At 33.7% G+C, this 18,154-nt stretch overlaps 1 protein-coding gene across 7 annotated transcripts in view; it reads left to right on the top strand.

The window, feature by feature from the left end:
* Positions 1 to 18,154, top strand: part of RAP1GDS1 (Rap1 GTPase-GDP dissociation stimulator 1) — a 176,997-nt gene that overhangs the window by 15,982 nt on the left and 142,861 nt on the right. For 5 of the 7 annotated variants that reach the window (XR_001886304.1, XM_017875495.1, XM_017875493.1 and 2 more), the window contains exon 2: positions 14,309 to 14,419. Coding sequence is in view for 4 of the 7 variants with exons in the window: in XM_017875495.1 (XP_017730984.1) it covers positions 14,309 to 14,419 (111 nt within the window). In the remaining 3 variants the exon portion in view is untranslated. Of the gene's footprint in view, positions 1 to 6,619; positions 6,696 to 14,308; positions 14,420 to 18,154 lie in introns of those variants that run through there. The other 2 variants (XM_017875496.1, XM_017875492.1) reach the window with 2 other exon arrangements.

The raw sequence follows: 18,154 nt of genomic DNA, 5'->3' as shown, positions 1-18,154 counted from the left end.
CTGCTGAGCTTTCAAGACCCACAGAAATTTGCTATCTCTTATTTCTCATTACTCTCTGAAATACATCTTCCTTTGATGTTTCACTGTCCCCTGTATTCTTTGTCATAACACCAGTGATAACACCAGTACATCTTTGATCCTGTTACTATATTACTTCTTCTAGAATAGCCTGTTTTCTTCTGTCTTCTTAATCGTTTTTCATAGTCGAACTCATTAAGACAGCTTCTGAGTTCTACTCACCTCTCATTTTTGTGGTATCTACTACTACTTGGATTTCAGATCTCTTTGAGTGATGTAGTTCTATTCACTCAGTGTTTCATATTTCTTTTTGGCATTCAGTAAATACTTGTTTGTAGATGTTACAAAGTCACTACAGATTTAGGTCATGTTCCTACTCTTAACAACAGTATCCTACAGTGATAATGGAAATGTTTTAATAGAGTTTTCAAGCAGCAGCCTGTGGGCCAAATATACCATGTAGATGGAGTTTGTTAAGGAAATTTTAGAAATTGGAATTAGTTGTCAACACTTAAATATCAAGAAATTTCTGATGAAAATATGCTTTATAGCCGAGTAGTGGCTTACGCCTATAATCCCAGCACTTTGGGAGGCCAAGGCAGACGTGTCACTTGAGGCCAGGAGTTCAAGACCAGAGTGGCTAACATGGCAACATGAGTACTTTGTACTCAAAGTACAAAAATTAGCCTTTAGTCCAAACTATTCAGGAGGCTGAGGCATGAGAATCACGTGAACCCGGGAGGTGGAGATTGCAGTGAGCCAAGATAGAGCCACTGCATTCCAGCCTGGGCGGCAGAGCAAGGCTCTGTCTCAAAAAAATAAAAAATGTACAGTCCTTTAGGCTGCATTTCCATTAAACAGTCATCTGTAGTTGTCTTTTAGACAGGGTATGAGGTCCTCCTAGTTTTCATCACTTCCTATTATCTTATGTCTTTCAAATTTCACTCATTAAAACTCCTGTTTATCTGGTTCCTGGAGGTATCTGAATTGCTAAAGATTTAATTATGTTCAAAATTGTTGTAAAGTTGGATTTATGTTACTTTTTGAAAACGAATATTTTAAAATTAAGAAGTTAATTATGAAAATTTAATCATACAAGTAGTCAAGAGCACAGTTAACTACTTATGATCTATATAGTTAGTAATCATGGTTAAACTGAATTTTTAATTAATTAGAATGATATAAGAAATCATAGAGATATGGGATAGATTCTCTGCTCTCCCTTGAACTGTGTATAGCCTTTGGCAAGTTACTTTAGCTCTTTTATGTCCTCATTTTATATATACCCTTAAAATATTATCATTATCATTCATTAAGAACCACAGAATAAATTCCAAATGAAGGAAATGAGCGGCCTATTTTGTAAGGAACTAATACAAATTTTAGTATGGAAACTTTCAATCTCAGTTACCTCATAAGGACTTCACTAGCCCAAACTAAGATCTGTTGAATTTTTTCTTTCCTTATTTTTGGCCTTGCAGCATTAAATAAATTTTATAGGGAAAATGATGGCATTCCATTTTTAAAAGTCATAGTATAATAATAGGGCCACTATATTTTTTCTAAGGAATACTATTTTTTATGTCAGCATTTTATAATATGTAAGAGTTCTATAACATTATTTAATTATATGCAAAAGAATTACATAAATGATGCATAATTTTAAAATTTTAAAATAATTACATTAAAAAAATTTTAATGACATAAAAAAGAATTTTACAAAATAATTTCAGATAGCTAGTACATTCTCTTTGGAATTTTTTTTTTCCTAGTCAGGGAAAAAAACAGGAATTGAACTTTTTTTTTGTGACTCAGTTTTTTTTAGAGATGTAAATTATTTATATATACTTACATGTATGCATATATTGTGTAATTTATATTTTTGACATTATAAAATATTTTCTGAACTTTAAGTTCTAGGGTACATGTACACAACGTGCAGGTTTGTTACATAGGTATATATGTGCCATGTTGGTTTGCTGTACCCATTAACATTAGGTATTTCTCCTAACGCTATCCCTCCTCCTGCCCTCCCACCCTACGACAGGCCCCCATGTGTGATGTTACCCGCCCTGTGTCCAAGTGTTCTCATTGTTCAGTTGCCATCTATGAGTGAGACTTGTGGTGTTTGGTTTTCTGTCCTTGTGATAGTTTGCTCAGAATGATGGTTTCCAGCTTCATCCATATCCCTGCAAAGGGAATGAACTCATCCTTTTTTATGGCTGCATAGTATTCCATGATGTGTATTTGCCACATTTTCTTAATCCAGTCTATCATTGATGGACATTTGGGTTGGTTCCAAGTATTTGCTGTTGTGAATAGTGCCGCTGTAAACATACGTGTGCATGTGTCTATAGTAGCATGATTTATAATCCTTTCGGTATATATTCNTGCTTTTGGTGTTTTAGTCATGAAGTGTTTGTCCATGCCTTTGTACTAAGTGGTATTGCCTATGTTTTCTTCTAGAGTTTTTATGCTTTTAGGTCTAACATTTAAGTCTTTAATCCATCTTGAATTAATTTTTGTACAAGGTGTAAGGAAGGGATCATTTCATCTTTCTACATATGGCTAATGAGTTTTCCCAGGACAATTTATTAAATATGGAATCCTTTCCCTGTTTCTGTCTGGTTTGTCAAAGATCAGATGATTGTAGTTGTATGGTACTATTTCTAAGGGCTCTGTTCTGTTCCATTGGTCTATATCTCTGTTTTGGTACCAGTACCAGGGTATTTGGGTTACTGTAGCCTTGTAGTATAGTTTGAAGTCAGGTAGTATGATGCCTCCAGCTTTGTTCTTTTTGGTTAGGACTGTCATGGCAAGGCGGGCTCTTTTTGGTTCCATATGAACTTTAAAATAGTTTTTTTCCCAATTCTATGAAGAAAGTCATTGGTAGCTTAATGGGGATGGCATTGAATCTATAAATTACCTTGCACAGTATGGCCATTTTCAGGATATTGATTCTTCCTATCCATGAGCATGGAATGTTCTTCCATTTGTTTGTGTCCTCTTTTATTTCATTGACCAGTGGTTTGCAGTTCTCCTTGAAGGGGTCCTCCACATCCCTTATAATTTGGATTCCTAGGTATCTTATGCTCTTTGTAGCAATTGTGAATGAGGGTTCACTCATGATTTGGCTCTCTGTTTTTCTGTTATTGGTGTATAGGAATGCTTGTGATTTTTGCACATTGATTTTGTATCCTGAGACTTTACTGAAGTTACTTATCAGCTTAAGGAGATTTTGGGCTGAGACAATGGGGTTTTCTAACTACACAATCATGTCATCTGCAAACAGAGACAATATGACTTCCTCTCTTCCTATTTGAATACCCTTTATTTCTCTTTTACACATACTTTTAAATTACTGGCTAAATTATCTCTATTTTATTTATTTAAATGATTTATTTATTATTGTTTAGATTACTGACTTCCTCTTTTCCTAATTGAATACCCTTTATTTCTTTCTCTTGCCTGATTGCCCTGGCCAGATCTTCCAACAGTATGTTGAATAGGAGTGTTCAGAGAGGGTATCCCTGTCTTGTGCCAGTTTTCAAAGGGAATGCTTCCAGTTTTTGCCCATTTAAAATATTGGCTGTGAGTTTGTCATAAATAGCTCTTATTATTTTGAGATACTTCCCATCGATACCTAGTTTATTGAGAGTTTTTAGCATGAAGGGCTGTTGAATTTTGTCAAAGGCCTTTTCTGCATCTATTGCGATAATCATGTGGTTTTTGTCTTTGATTCTGTTTATATGATGGATTACCTTTATTAATTTATGTATGTTGAACCAGTCTTTCATCCCAGGGATGAAGCCAACTTGATCAAGGTGGATAAGCTTTTGATGTGCTGTTGGATTCGGTTTGCCAGTATTTCATTGAGGATTTTGCATTAATGTTCATCAGGGATATTGGTCTAAAATTCTCTTTTTTTTTTTGTTGGGTCTCTGTCAGGCTTTAGTATCAGGATGATACTGCCCTCATAAAATGAGTTAGGGAGGATTCCTTCCTTTTCTATTGATTGGAATAGTTTCAGAAGAAATGGTACCAGATCCTGTTTGTAGTTCTGGTGGAATTTGATCTGGTTCTGGACTTTTTTTGGTTGGTAGGCTATTAATTATTGCCTCAATTTCAGAGCCTGTTACTGGTCTATTCAGGGATTCAACTTCTTCCTGGTTTAGTCTTGGGAGGGTGTATGTGTCCAGGAATTTATCCATTTCTTCTAGATTTTCTAGTTTATTTGCCTAGAGGTGTTTATAGTATTCTCTGATGGTAGTTTATATTTCTGTGAGATCGGTGGTGATATCCCCTTCATCATTTTTTATTGCGTCTGTTTGATTCTGCTCTCTTTTCTTATTAGTCTTGCTAGTGTTCTATCAATTTTGTTGATCTTTTCAAAAAACCAGCCTATGGATTCATTGATTTTTTTGTAGGGTTTTTTGTGTCTCTATGTCCTTCAGTTCTGCTCTGATCTTAGTTATATCTTGCCTTCTGCTAGCTTTTGAATAGTTATTTCTTGCCTTCTTCTAGCTTTTGAATGTGTTTGCCCTTGCTTCTCTAGTTCTTTTAACTGTGATGTTAGAATGTTGATTTTAGATGTTTCCTGCTTTCTCTTGTGAGCATTTTGTGCTATATATTTCCCTCTACACACTGCTTTAAATGTGTCCCAGAGGTTCTGGTATGTTGTGTCTTTGTTCTCATTGGTTTCAAAGAACATCTTTATTTCTGCCTTCATTTTTTTGATTTACCTAGTAGTCATTCAGGAGCACATTGTTCAGTTTCTATGTAGTTGTGCGGTTTTGCGTGAGTTTCTTAATCCTGAGTTGTAGTTTGATTGCACTGTGGTCTGAGAGTTTGTTGTGATTTTGTTCTAGGAATTGAACTTTAAAAAAAAAAATGCCTTCAGAGCTGTGAGAAACACATACCATGAAAGATATTTTTTCACAAGAAATTTGTCAGATTTTAAAAACAATTTTTTAACTCTTCTGAAAATTATCCCCATTTGAAGATTGTTCAAGTAACTTCATGAAAGATGAAACGGATCATTACAAAAACGCAAAACTTACATTGATGTAGTTATGATTCAGAGAAATAAAAGTGTTGGTTTGTTTTTAATATTATAAGCTATATTTGGTGTCAGAAATACAGTTAAAGCAAAGAAAAAATTGTATGAACTGATGGTTTTCCTTTAGTTGCAGAAATGCATTTCTAGGAATGGTGGTGTGGTCTTAAGCTCTAATAAAAACTGTCCAGTGTGTCATATTTCTGGCTTTACTGTGTTGTGTACAAAGCACTGTCAGTCAAATCAGCAACACAAGACTACGATATTAGGCATAATAAACAGTGACAAAGTAAGTAGTGCAAGTAGTCATATTTTCTGGTTTTGAAATGCTTAAACTCTAGTAGATAAAGAATAATAGAAAATGAATGATAAAAAAGGACATAATTTAGATTGTCAAAAGAAAACACAGAGCCCTAAGAATTGAAATAAGAGGACAGATTATATTTACCTTTTCAGCACCTAGTACGGCTTCTTGGACGTGTATAAGTACTCATTACTTAAAATGATCTGGAACTTTTTTCTAGAATTTATTATTTATTCAGTAAAACACTTATTGAAAGCTAAAGTGTGTATTCAGCATTGTACTACCCTTGAGATACTATGCAGACTGCTTCCTGGTACCTTTCATTGTGATTTTTTTTTTTAATCACATATTCAGATACATAGACGGTTGTTACCTAGTACAACTAGCTAACGTGTTTGGATTATAAATTCATTTTTGAAGAGCTTACATCTATATAAAAGAAGGTACAGACAGTCCTTCGCACAGTTCTGATTAGCACAATATCTGTGTAACTTTCATTTAACTGAGCAAAGTTCAACTACCTATACAGAAGGAAGAGCCTGTGCTTGCAGACACACGTATATCTGGATTTATCTGAACTTTGGCATTTATTCTGGGCAAGTTATTCAGCTTCTGAATTCAGCTTTCTTATTACAGTCAGATAATAATATCTGTTTCACAAGGGAGTTGGAAATAGTACATAAAGTGATATCCATATAATTTTTAAAAATAATGTTATCTGTAGGTTTTTTTCCCCTAAATTTTATTTTAAATTCAGGCGGCACATATGCAGGTTTGTTACCTGGATAAATTGCATGATGCTGAGGTTTAGGATACAAATGATCCCATCACCCAGGTACTGAACACATTAAATAATACAGAGTAGTTTTTCAACCCCATGTAATTTTAAATTTCTGTTTCCAAAGCGAAAATAGAATCATTTTAGAAAACCTTATCTTGTATTCAGAGCTAAAACCAATCAAAGAATACAATGCTGTTTATTGTACTATTTTAACCAAACCATGTGGTGAATATTAAGTTATGGTAGCCAATTATATTTTCGGAAGATGATCACAATTGTCTCTTGCCCCACCTATTTTTTTAAAACTTCCTACCGCTCATTAAGAGTTGGGGTCTAATTCTCCTATTGAATCTGAGCACACTTATGTAACTAGTAGAATGCACAGCATGTGAGTTTCCTAGCTTAGGTCATAAAAGGCAATGCTGCTTCCACTCTGATTGTTGGAATACCAGCCTGCTTGGAGCCCTGAGAAATCCGAGTACCTGGAGGCTGCTTTGTCAGGAAGCTAAGCCTTGTAGGAAGGTCCCAAGTCTCAGGTATCAGATTTCAGATCAGAAATACTAGTCTTCGAATCCTTTCATGCCAGTCACCAGCCATGTGAGTGAATGAACGGTTAGATGATTCACATCATGCCAGCTTCAGCCATTGAGTCACTCCCAGTCACCCCTAGCCTTTGAGACTCTGCATCAAGGCCTTGGATTTTGTGAAGTAGAGACTAGCCCTTTGTGATTCCTGGTTCACAGAATCTATGAGCATAATAAAATGGCTTTTGTTTTATGCCAGTAAATTTGGGGTGGTTTGTTTTATAAAAACAGTAGCTGAAACAGTTATAAAACTTAAAAGATATATTTTCTCAGTGAGCAATAGATTGCTGTTAAAATTTATCAAAGTAGGAACTACCTGCTGAATAAATGTTAACTGAGCTTTTCTTTCATTTCAAAAGAAATAGCCTAAAAAGAAGTTTGCCTAGAGAAATTTGGTTTCTCTACTTGTTCTTTGTTCTGACATTAATTGTCTTGAAGAGATATTAATTGACTGTTCTAGCAGCCAGGAAAGAAATACATATGTTTAAAGAGTGCTGTGGGTTTTAACATAGCTTTATGATAATTTTTTTTACCAGTTTGGCTAATGAAAAATGTCAATTAGTACTTTTAAATTAATAAGAATAGTTTCTACAAAAGTTTAGTATTTTTATTAACACAGGAGCCTAATAAAACTTTGTAGGAAAAAAGGAATATCTGTACTGATCTCTCCAACTGAAAATTGTTATCCCTGATACTAATTTAATGTTAATGTAAAATATTAGCATCATCAGTAGTATATTTGGCAGTTGTTTTGAGTCATATCTTTCCTGTCACTTCTTAGAAGACAGTGGATTTTCTAGGTTGATCACAGTTGAATAAAATTACAGCTCTGTCATAAAATTATCAAGGGATTTCTGTTATGTAGTACATATTATGATTTCCTAAAATAATATAATAATTATAATAATGGGCACTTTTTATTAAGATGGTTGCCATGGCTGGGCGTGGTGTGCTCATGCCTATAATCCTAACACGTTGGGAAGCTGAGGCAGGAGGATGGCTTGAGCTCAGGAAGTTGAGACCAGCCTGGGAAACATAGAAAGACTGTGTCCAAAAAAATAAAATTAGCTGGGCTTGGTAGTCAGCACCTGTGGCCCCAGCTATTCAGTTTGCTGAGGTGGGAGGATCGCTTAAGCCCAGGAGGTTAAGGTTGCAGTGAGCCATTATTGTGCCACTGCACTCCAGCCTGGGTGACAGAGTGAGACCCTGTCTCAAAAAAAAAAAAAATTTATTGCTGTGAGTGCCAGGAACCAAAGCATTGTAGGCCTGTCACATACAGACACAATGTATGTGTGTCACAGAGAGAGCCTAATCACATACAGACATAATTCTTGAACTTTATCGGAAAAGGTCTTTAGGTATTGCGTGAAATAAAATTTTACAAATTGTATTTTGCTCTTGTTTATTATAGTTTAATATTGTAGCTGTGAAGATCATCTGTCAGACTCTTCACCCTCTAATCAAACATAATAAGTAAGACTAGAGTGTTTCTAGTTCAGACTAAAATAGATTTTTAATTCCATTTAAGAATGAACGAGGCCGGGCGCAGTGGCTCATGCCTATAATCCCAGTACTTTGGGAGGCCTACGCAAGTGGTTCACTTGAGGTCAGGAGTTCAAGACCAGCCTGGTCAACATGGTGAAACCCCGTCTCTACTAAAAATACAAAAAATTAGCTGGGCGTGGTGGCAGGTGTCTGTAATTCCAGCTACTAGGGGGGCTGAGGCAGAAGAATCCCTTGAACCCAGGAGGTGGAGGTTGCAGTGAGCCAAGATCGCGCCATTGCGCTCCAGCCTGGGCAACATGAGTGAAACTTTGTCTAAATAAATAAAAAAGAATGAAAAATGACAGCTCAGAAAATTATTATCACATTTCTAAAATAATTAGAGAAGATGACTTAGAGGGAAACAAAGTCACTATTTTTAGTATAGCCCGTTTTAATAAAATTATTTCTTAAGACAGTTTGTGTCATAATTTCTAAGAAAACATGCAAGTGCAAGTAACTCAAAAGTAATGTAGGTTTTCAGGATTTACTAAATTTTCACTATAGTGAGTAGCGTGAGTATCCTAGAATAATTTCCTGTCCTAGAGGAATTTTCAGTCTAATAGTAGAACTATACAGATAGGGTTTTATTTACCTAGAACTATAAAACTAGCAAAATGAAAAATACAGAAAAAATAGAACTGTATAAAATTCTACAAAAATAATTTCATAAATAGATTACAAGCGTATTGATGAAGTTAAGTTTTGGGATTTAACCACTTGGTGTAGAGTTCAAACTGCTTGACTCACACATAGGACAGGTTGATTACATTCATATAAGCCCTTATATTTTATGAAATTTTATAATTAATTATAATTAACCTGGAATGAAAGAGATATATCTAGTGGATAGATGTGTGCGTAACTGGTGAATAGGCACAGAGTTACAATGTCATTGGAACCTGGAGAGTCATACTGGGTGCAAAGCCGATGTGTATGAATAGGTATGACCACATGTTAAAGTAATAAATTAATGAATTAAGGTAGAAGTTAGGTATGTAACATTTATGAAATTTAGTTTGGAGTTTTCATTAAATAGAATAGTTTTTAGCTCTTTTGTTTCTCTTCAAATATTAGAAATATTTTTAATTTTCCAAGTACTGCATGAATTGCCTTTGAAATATTGCGCACATGCACCCTGAACAGTTACTTTTTTGCTCAGGTATTTCTTTTTCAGATCATGTGTACATAATGTGTATTCACAAAACATATTTAGTATTTAGGTACATTCCTGTTAGATCTTGCTTCTGTAGAACTTAATCGTGGAAACTAATTTATCAAAGTAGCCCGTTCACATTAGCTTCATATTCTTTTTGATTTTCAATTTTATTGGGACCAAGTAATAATTATGAAGATAGTGATAAATGATTAAACTTTAAATACTTTTTCTAAGCTCTCAGTTTTCTTAATTTTTTTTCTAGTTTATATCTTAACAGCAAGCATCTGTAGCAGCAGTAACAATGAAGAGAGGCATGATTTTTATTTCATATCATTAGAAGTCAGTGAAATGGGGAATAACTGGAGAATTAGATTATAATACAGTAGTCTCCCTTTATCCACAGGCGATATGTTCCAAGATCAAGAGGCGTGATTTTTGTACTTAAACTTTTTTAGCTTGCTAAGAAATAAGATAATTTGAATGGTGACTGAATATGTGATAATTAGACAAGGTAGCCCTTTTTTTACTGTAGATATGTCACCCACCCATGAAAATGGGACAGCTTATTTAATTCTCAGCAATGACAAAATTCTAAAATATGTTGGAATAAATTTAACATTAAAGAATCTATATAAAAATAGAAAATTTCATGTTTATCAAGGTATAAACAAAATATGGGAGCCTAGAAAAGGAAGGTTCCTCTGACTGCAGGAATACAGAAAGCTTCATGTAAGACTTGGCATAGTATTTGACTTTGTCAAGTAAGTAGCCATGCTATATGTGGAAAATGCACAGAAAGGAATTTTAGAAAATAATTAATTCTCACAGTTGTAAAAATGGAGGTATGCTTGGGAAAAAGCCAGTAATGTAGTGGGACTGACATACATGATGTGTGAGAAAGTAATGGGAGATGAGGACATAATGTGAGTTGTAAAAGTTTCTAATTGGTTTAGGACCAGCTCTGGTAAACAGAAAAAAAAAAAAAAAAAAAGAAAAGAAAGAAAAGAAAAGTAGGAAGCTGAAATACAACATAGTAAAACTGAAAATATTATAATTTTTAAACACAGATCTTTCCACTTGACATGCTAACAGAAACTACTATTCCTACTTCATTAGACAAGCTTTTAAAAGTATCTTCATTCTGTCAGATACTAAGCCCTTTAGGTAAGTAAAATATAATATTCAAGAGAGATTGCTATTATTTCCAGCTGCTAAGCCAGGTGCCCCAAATTGACTTAATGCCATTCATTTTGAGATAAACTTGAAATTCTTCCATTCACACATTGACTGTATTCTAGGTACTTGAAAACCACATTAGCACAGACATAATTTTGTTTTTTAGATTTGATGTGGATAATGATGCTTTTAAAGTAAAGCTTTGTTACTAGATAGTTGTGTGAAAGTTATAAATACAGAACAAAATTGAGTGACATTTGAAGTGAGGTAAAAATGTCTTGAACCTTTATAAGCTCAGTTAGCAGTTCTTATGTACTTGTCTCCTGTCGGTTTTATCATCAACAATGGTATAATTGTCCAAAGATAACAAACATGTATCTATCTATATACCCATGTATGTACTTACTAGCATATAGTAAAGTGATAGAATTCATTAACATTTAAAAGTACAATGTTTTAGATCCAGTAACCTTGAAAATAAAGCTACCATTTCTGAATAATATTGTGAGGAAGATAAACTGAAAAATGCCACCACAAATAACATAAAGAATTTCACGACTTCCTAGTTTAAGATGACACTGTCTTGAGATTGGTTCTTTGGGACCATCCTTTCTTCACAGTCAAGTATATTCTTTGATGATGGTGATGATCTTAAGTACTTTTATGGTCAAATTATTTAAATATTAAAACAGCATCACTTTCCTCCTTAGTTTTTCTTAGATTGGTGTTAAGAAAAGAGAGGAAGTGATAGCTAAAAATTTAGGTCTTATGAAAACTTTTCCGTTGCAGCAAGTAATTACAGACCAGTAAGTAATTTGTTTCTGGTTTGTAGAAGAGAGAGATTGGAGTATAAAGAGCCTCTGGTGCCTAAGATAAAAAGAATAAAAAGGCTTGGCAAAGTTTGAAGGTTTTAGTGGGAAAGTATAGCTGTCTGTCTTTAACAGGTACTTTTGAGAAATGTGAGGAATGATGGTTAGCTGTTCACGGTTACCACAAGTTGCATCAGGTTTTATCCAAATGTAACAAAGCCTAAAATGTGACAGTTCTTTATATTGATAGGAAGATAAAGCAAGTGGTCTGTCCAACTGGATAAAAGAAGGAAGGACAGAAGGAAAGAGCATACCATCCTAATATTATGAAGGGCATACATATATTATTCAGGAAGAGAAGAGGCTGTGTGCACAACTGGGGTACACTAATTTTAAAGGGGCAGATGGAGAAGGAAGATCTATTGAAGAAGACCAAAAACAAGTGTTGAGACTGATGTTTCTAAGTTAAGAGGTGTTTCAGAGATGGAAAAACAGTCTGTTGCTACAGAGATATCAAATAAGAGGACTGAGAAAAATTCATTGGCTTTGTCAAGGTATCATTTAAGACCTTTGACAGAGTGATTTTGATAGGCTTTTAGAGGACATGGTTAGATCAGGTTTTAAGGAGTGGTTGAGTGGGTAAGAAGTGGGAGACTCAAAATTAATGACCAAGTCAACTTTGCTTTAACCCTTTGAAGATGTCACATATTTCACAAGACAAGCTAGACCATATGTTGATATATAGGAAAGGAATTGTTTTAAGAAAAAATTTTATTTTATTTGTTAATACTTCTCCATTTCTATCTCTGCTTACTGCCTCATTACCAGCCAGAGGCTGACAAATTTTCATTAGAACAATTTCAATGTTTTTAAGGAAATATAAAATACAGGTCTCTGAAATTACACAAAAAGTAACTTGTATGCTAAGGATTTGCTCCTGAAATTTACTGTCATGGTTTGAAGGGATACAAAAATAATATCCTCTGTTTCTCACCCAAGTTTAGAACCACTGGAGATATAAGCAGATGAGTCGTCTGCTACAATTTAAAATATCTGCTTTGAAATTGATAAAGTCTAGAGTTAAGGCCTCTATTTGTAGACTCATAATGGAATTACTCACAATTTACTGCTGAATTATCCATATTTACTCATTTTGTCACTGGTACACCTGGACAGCCACAGGTGTAGAACAGAAAATTCTTGTTCCTTCTGAAAGAACAGGAATGCAGGAGGGGTTGAGCTCTACATGTCCAGTAGTCCTTCTCAGCCTTAATCAGATAAATCAGATAAATCTTTCCTCTTCTGGAGAATGGAAACTTTCATATTGTTTCGGCTTAGCAGGGCAACTAACCTTTAAGGAACTGCCAGGTGTCCAGTTTTAGTATATCAATGAATATCCGCAATTATCTGAAAAGGCTGTTAAAATACTCACCTGTTTTCTGATGACTATGTATTTATTGAGACTAAATTTTCTTCATTTATTCAAACCAAAACAGCACATTAACCAAGATTGAATACAGAAGTAGATACGAGAGTCCAGTTATCTTCTGTTAAACCACATTATGGAGATTTCTTCCCCCCCCCGCTTTTTTTTTTAAAGAGATAGGATCTTGCTCTGCCGCCCAGGCTAGAGTGCAGTGGAGCAATCCTAGCTCACTGTAGACTCAAACTCCATAGGTTTAAGTGATCCTCCCACTGCAGCCTCCTGAGTAGCTGGGAATACAGGTACGTGCCACCATATGCAGCTAATTTTTTTACTTTTATTTTTCTTAGAGACGAGGACTCACTTTGTTGCCCAGGCTGGTATCAAACTCCTGGCCTCAAGTGATTCTTGTACCTTGGCCTCCCCAAGTGATGGGATTACAGGCATGAGCCACTGGGCCTGGGTGAAATTTCTAAAAATGTAAAACAATGCCTTATGTAAGTGACAGGTGGATGGGTGTGGCAAACCACCATGGCACATGTATACCTATGTAACAAAACTGCATGTTCTGCACATGTAAGCCAGAACTTAAAGTATATTAAAAACAAAACAAAAACAATGCCATTCTTCTTGCTAAATTTTTTTGTTAGGAAATAGTATTTTTTTTCATTAAAATGCTAGTTATGTTAATATGCAATAGGTTTATAATTGTTACAGTAAATTACTAAATAAATTGAAAGAAGTTTCAGTTTTGATTTTTTAATATGTTAAATTTCTATAGCAATAATATAAACAAAAGCTCTTTGGGATTCTCAATAACTTTTAATAGTGTAAAGAGGTTTTGAGAATCTGTGATCTAGAGGAATTCACATATAATTTAGGAAGAAAACATAGCTTTATAATCCAAAATATGCATGTTAGGGCTTAAAACAGTACTTTGATGTGAAGTATTTTTTAAATGACAGTGTAAGTTTTGTAGTTATCACAGTTTGTATTATTTGGAATTTTTCATATTCATATTATTTTGAAATTTTTCTAAAACTTTTTTTATGTCTTTAATGTACAACAGAGGAAGTGAACAATGAAATAAAATGTTTGCAAAACTATATAATTTTTTTGTGAACATTTAATTTTTCTAGGCCGTAGATGCTTTCCTGAACAAGCTCAATAAGTTATAAGAATATGGAAAAAAGATGTTCATTGATAATCTTTGGAATATTCCTGGTATCTTACACCTAACAGAATCAATATTTCATATCTGAGTTAAGTGAACAAAGTGTATTTAAAATTTTTTTTTGATAGTACAGTCTAATGCCATTTTGGAATGTATGTGGAGGTTAATTTGCTATTATAGGAAGCTCTCCAGTTTAGTGGTACCTGTTTATCCTTTTATCATGTAACATATGGTGGTCATAAGGTTGGTGAGTTTCTGATTTTTCTCTTTTTTTTCTTTAAGCAGACAGTCTCAGTGATACCTTGAAGAAGCTGAAGATAACAGCTGTTGACAGGACTGAGGATAGTTTAGAAGGATGCTTGGATTGTCTGCTTCAAGCCCTGGCTCAAAATAGTAAGTTTCATTATGTTTACTCAAATTCCAAAGAGGAAAATCAAGTCAGTAGTCATTCAGAAACTGGTATGTAGTTAAGCACATAACTTTGTATTCATATAACTTGAATTCTTTTGAATCATATCCCTGAATACTGAGATTGTTTTACGTGTTCTACCCTCCTACTTACCCTCCACGCCCCCACAAGATCCTCAAAGCCAAGTTGATAGGCAAAGAAAGGAGGAATTGATGGGTAGTGATGACATTAATACCAGTCCCAGAGAGAGGCCATTGTTTCATTTCTAACAGTCAAGCATCATAGTTGTTTTCTTAACACCTACGTCTGTACTTTAAAATAGACTGTTTTATATGTCGGGAGAGTGGGGAGGGATAGAGAGGAGAAACAGAGGGGGAGCTTAAAACACTTAACTTTTTTTGGGATCTTATATTTTAAAATAATTGTACCTTAAAATCATATGTATGCATAGATAAATTTGGAAGGAGCCATTAGTGGTCATCAAAAATCTTTTGAAATTGGGGTAAGATTTCATCTTTAATGTGATAAATAATGCTAGAGATAGAAACTGTACAATTCTTCATTGACTAACACTTTGTATTGCATTTTATTTATCCTATTTCTATGCACTAATTTCTGTATTATCACCATCAGTATAGAGTGATTTTCATTTGTTATGTTAATTCTACTTGGTTGTGCTGTGGTTTGTTCTGTACTTGTTTTTAATTATGCTCTTGTCCTATCCTGAAACTAATTATGTAGCTGACAAAGAATCAAGGGGAAAGTATATATTGTTAAGGTTTTAATTGTAAGGTTTCAACACTTGTTGATGTATGTGTTTTTTATTTTTTAGTAAATCTTGATTAGAAAAATCTAAAATAATTGCAGTACTTTTCATCAAAAAAGCACATTTAAGAGCTAGCTTTTAAAATTGTTTTTCAGTAATTATTTTGAGGTTATAACTGTCATGCTGTTTAATCTTAGAGATAACAGGAAGAGATTTGAAACAAGGAGTTCAATAAGAGCATCTGGGTAAGGCTCAAAATGGTAAAGAAAAAAGACAGGAAAGCAGAATGTCTAAGACTGCTATCCATTTTAGTAGACATATGTGGCTATTTAAATTTAATACAAGTAAATAAAATTTAAAAGTAAGTTCCTTAGTCTTACTTCTCAGTAGCTGTATTTGGCAGATAACCACCCTCTTGGGAATCACAGATATAAAATATTCCCATGATCATAGAAAATTCTTATGGATAGCACTGGTCTAAAAACTGGAAAGAACCACACGATGACCTAATTTTTTTTTACATGTGCCTGTAATAGGCAGCTTTACACAGTAACGTAATTAGCCTAAGTAAATTGAGTATCTCAGGTATATTTTTTTGAGCAGTTTTTTATTATAACCTTTGTCTGTTTTCAACGACACTTTTTTTCTCTGTTAGACAGTAAACTTTTAAATAGACTGTTTGCTTTAGGGTCATATTCTTGGTCATCTTTAGAGGTTGCCCATTTGTCTCCTAGAGAAACTAGAAGACAAAGAGATGAAGGGAAATGAAGAAAAAAGGGAGTAAAAAGTTTATAATTTTCAAAAGAACAGATTTAAGAAACACTGAGAAATTCATAATCATTAGATTAAATTAGCTTAGATTAGAATAAGCCCATTGCAGGCTTATTCACCGTACCTTTTGTTGAAAATGGTCTTGAAATTGTATATCACAAAATGTTAAGGCCACGTAACCACAAGGTATTAAAACAATAAACTCTCACCAATTTAATGACGTCCCAGAAAGGGAACAAAAGGAATGTCTTGTTAAGAATCTGAAACAAAATTTATAAATGTCCTCATGCCTAAGACTACTGACAAAAAAGAATTGGACTTTGGAAGAAGGAGTTCATGCAGATGTTCAGTCTTTGATTTAGGAGTTACTCCTGTCATTGGATCACTTACTGTATGTTTAGCACTGGGCTGGGGATTATAGCCACTATCTAATCTTTCTTATAGTCCCATGAGGTAGGTATTATTATCACCATTTAAAGGATGAAGTAACAAATTAATAAGCTTATTTGCCTTGCTCTGGAAGAAGTCAGAGTTTGGATTTGAACTCTTGATTTACAAAATAAAAAATTGTAATCTGAGTAAAGTGAAGCTTTTTGCTGAGTTCATGTAATGTGAAATTGTTCCAAGAAGCTAGGTTTTCACATTGTGTTTAAAATTTTGTTTTTTCTTTAAAATAGATCCAAATATTTATTAAAGCAGATAAGCCTTTTTTCTTGAACTATAAAGTGATCTATGTATTTTATAGGCATTTATTAGCATACTTTATAAAGTTAGCATATAGCTTTTAACAAGAAAAGTAAAATATATTAGTGAGATGTTAATTTTCTACAGTTCTTCCTTGAATAAGGTGATTGAGCCATTGGTACTTCTGTCTTCCTAAATGTAAAATTATAAAACATTTAACTTAGAAGAATCTGTACTTGCTTTTTTAAACAACAACAGCAACAACAACAAAAACACAGAGAGCTTCTAGTTTCATATTTCTTCCTTAAAAGTGTCAGGTGTTTTAACTAAAAATAACACTGTTTCCACCACAGTTGCACCTGATCAGGAAAGAAAGATTTCTCCATTCTGTACAAATATAAGATGGTAATGTGTGTAATGGAAATATAAACAAAATTTGATTTTATAGTCTACTACCCTGTTATTGGAAAGGTTATCTCTGAAAGGAACAAAATAATGCTTTTGAAAGTTTTACACTGTGTGAATTTAGTGCATCTGAATTGCATATTACAAATGACTGTAATCTGAAATTAGAATTTTTACTTTGATGTATGGCTTTAGAGTGGTTTTCTTTTTTTACCATTGGCAGTATTTCTCTCTGTAACATTTATAGTATATGTGTCTATCTTAAGAGACAAGAAGTTTTGAATACTTACTAGATTTTATGAAAACATTTTGTTTAAGCAAGCATTTTGTGTAAATCTCTGATCTAAATTAATAAAAAGTCATTCATTCACTCATATAAATACATCAGATCTCAGTTTTAAAATGTTTTTGGTAAATGTGTGAAGGCTACCAGCCAATATAAATCAGCTTCTGTTTATTTTGGTCTCTTTTGATTCAGATTATAGTTAGAAGATTCTCAGTAAATGCTTATTTGATTGTAGTATGGTTACTCTATTTTATGCTTATTTGGAAATATAAAACAATAGACCACCTATTTTCATCCCTAAACATTAAGACAGGAATTGTCTTTGGAAAATGTGGCATCTAAATCATCTTGCAAGAGAAACTATTAAAGTCCCAAAGGCAAGAAAAATTAACCTATTTGTAATACAAATCCTATTCATTTTATTCCATTTTGTGGATGAGGACTGTTTGTGTTGCCAGGGGGACCATAAAGTGATGCCATACAGCTTTAAACTCTCTTCCTGAAGAAGTAAGCTGTCTTCCCCTGCCTCGTTCTCTCTTTTTTTTTCTCTCTCTTTAACTTAGTTTCTTGCTTGATGGCAATTCCCATTTCATATGAGAGTCATGTAATTGTTTATTTTTTATAGAACAACTCTGTGAGATACTGTGTGTTTACTTGTCTTCAAAGAAGAAAAACATTTAATGTCTAGTTCCACATCTCTAACTTTCTATCATAATATTCACTCACATGTTGAATTCTTGGTTTATTTTCTAGCCCTAAGGTAACTTGCTAGCCCTTATTCTTTTTTTTTTTTTTTTTTTTTTTTTT

The sequence above is a fragment of the Rhinopithecus bieti genome, unplaced genomic scaffold, assembly GCF_001698545.2.
Source record: "Rhinopithecus bieti isolate Rb0 unplaced genomic scaffold, ASM169854v2 scaffold_6708, whole genome shotgun sequence".
NCBI lineage: Eukaryota > Metazoa > Chordata > Mammalia > Primates > Cercopithecidae > Rhinopithecus > Rhinopithecus bieti.
The sequence above is the reverse complement of the archived record's forward strand: the minus strand, read 5'-3'. Positions and strand labels throughout refer to the sequence as shown.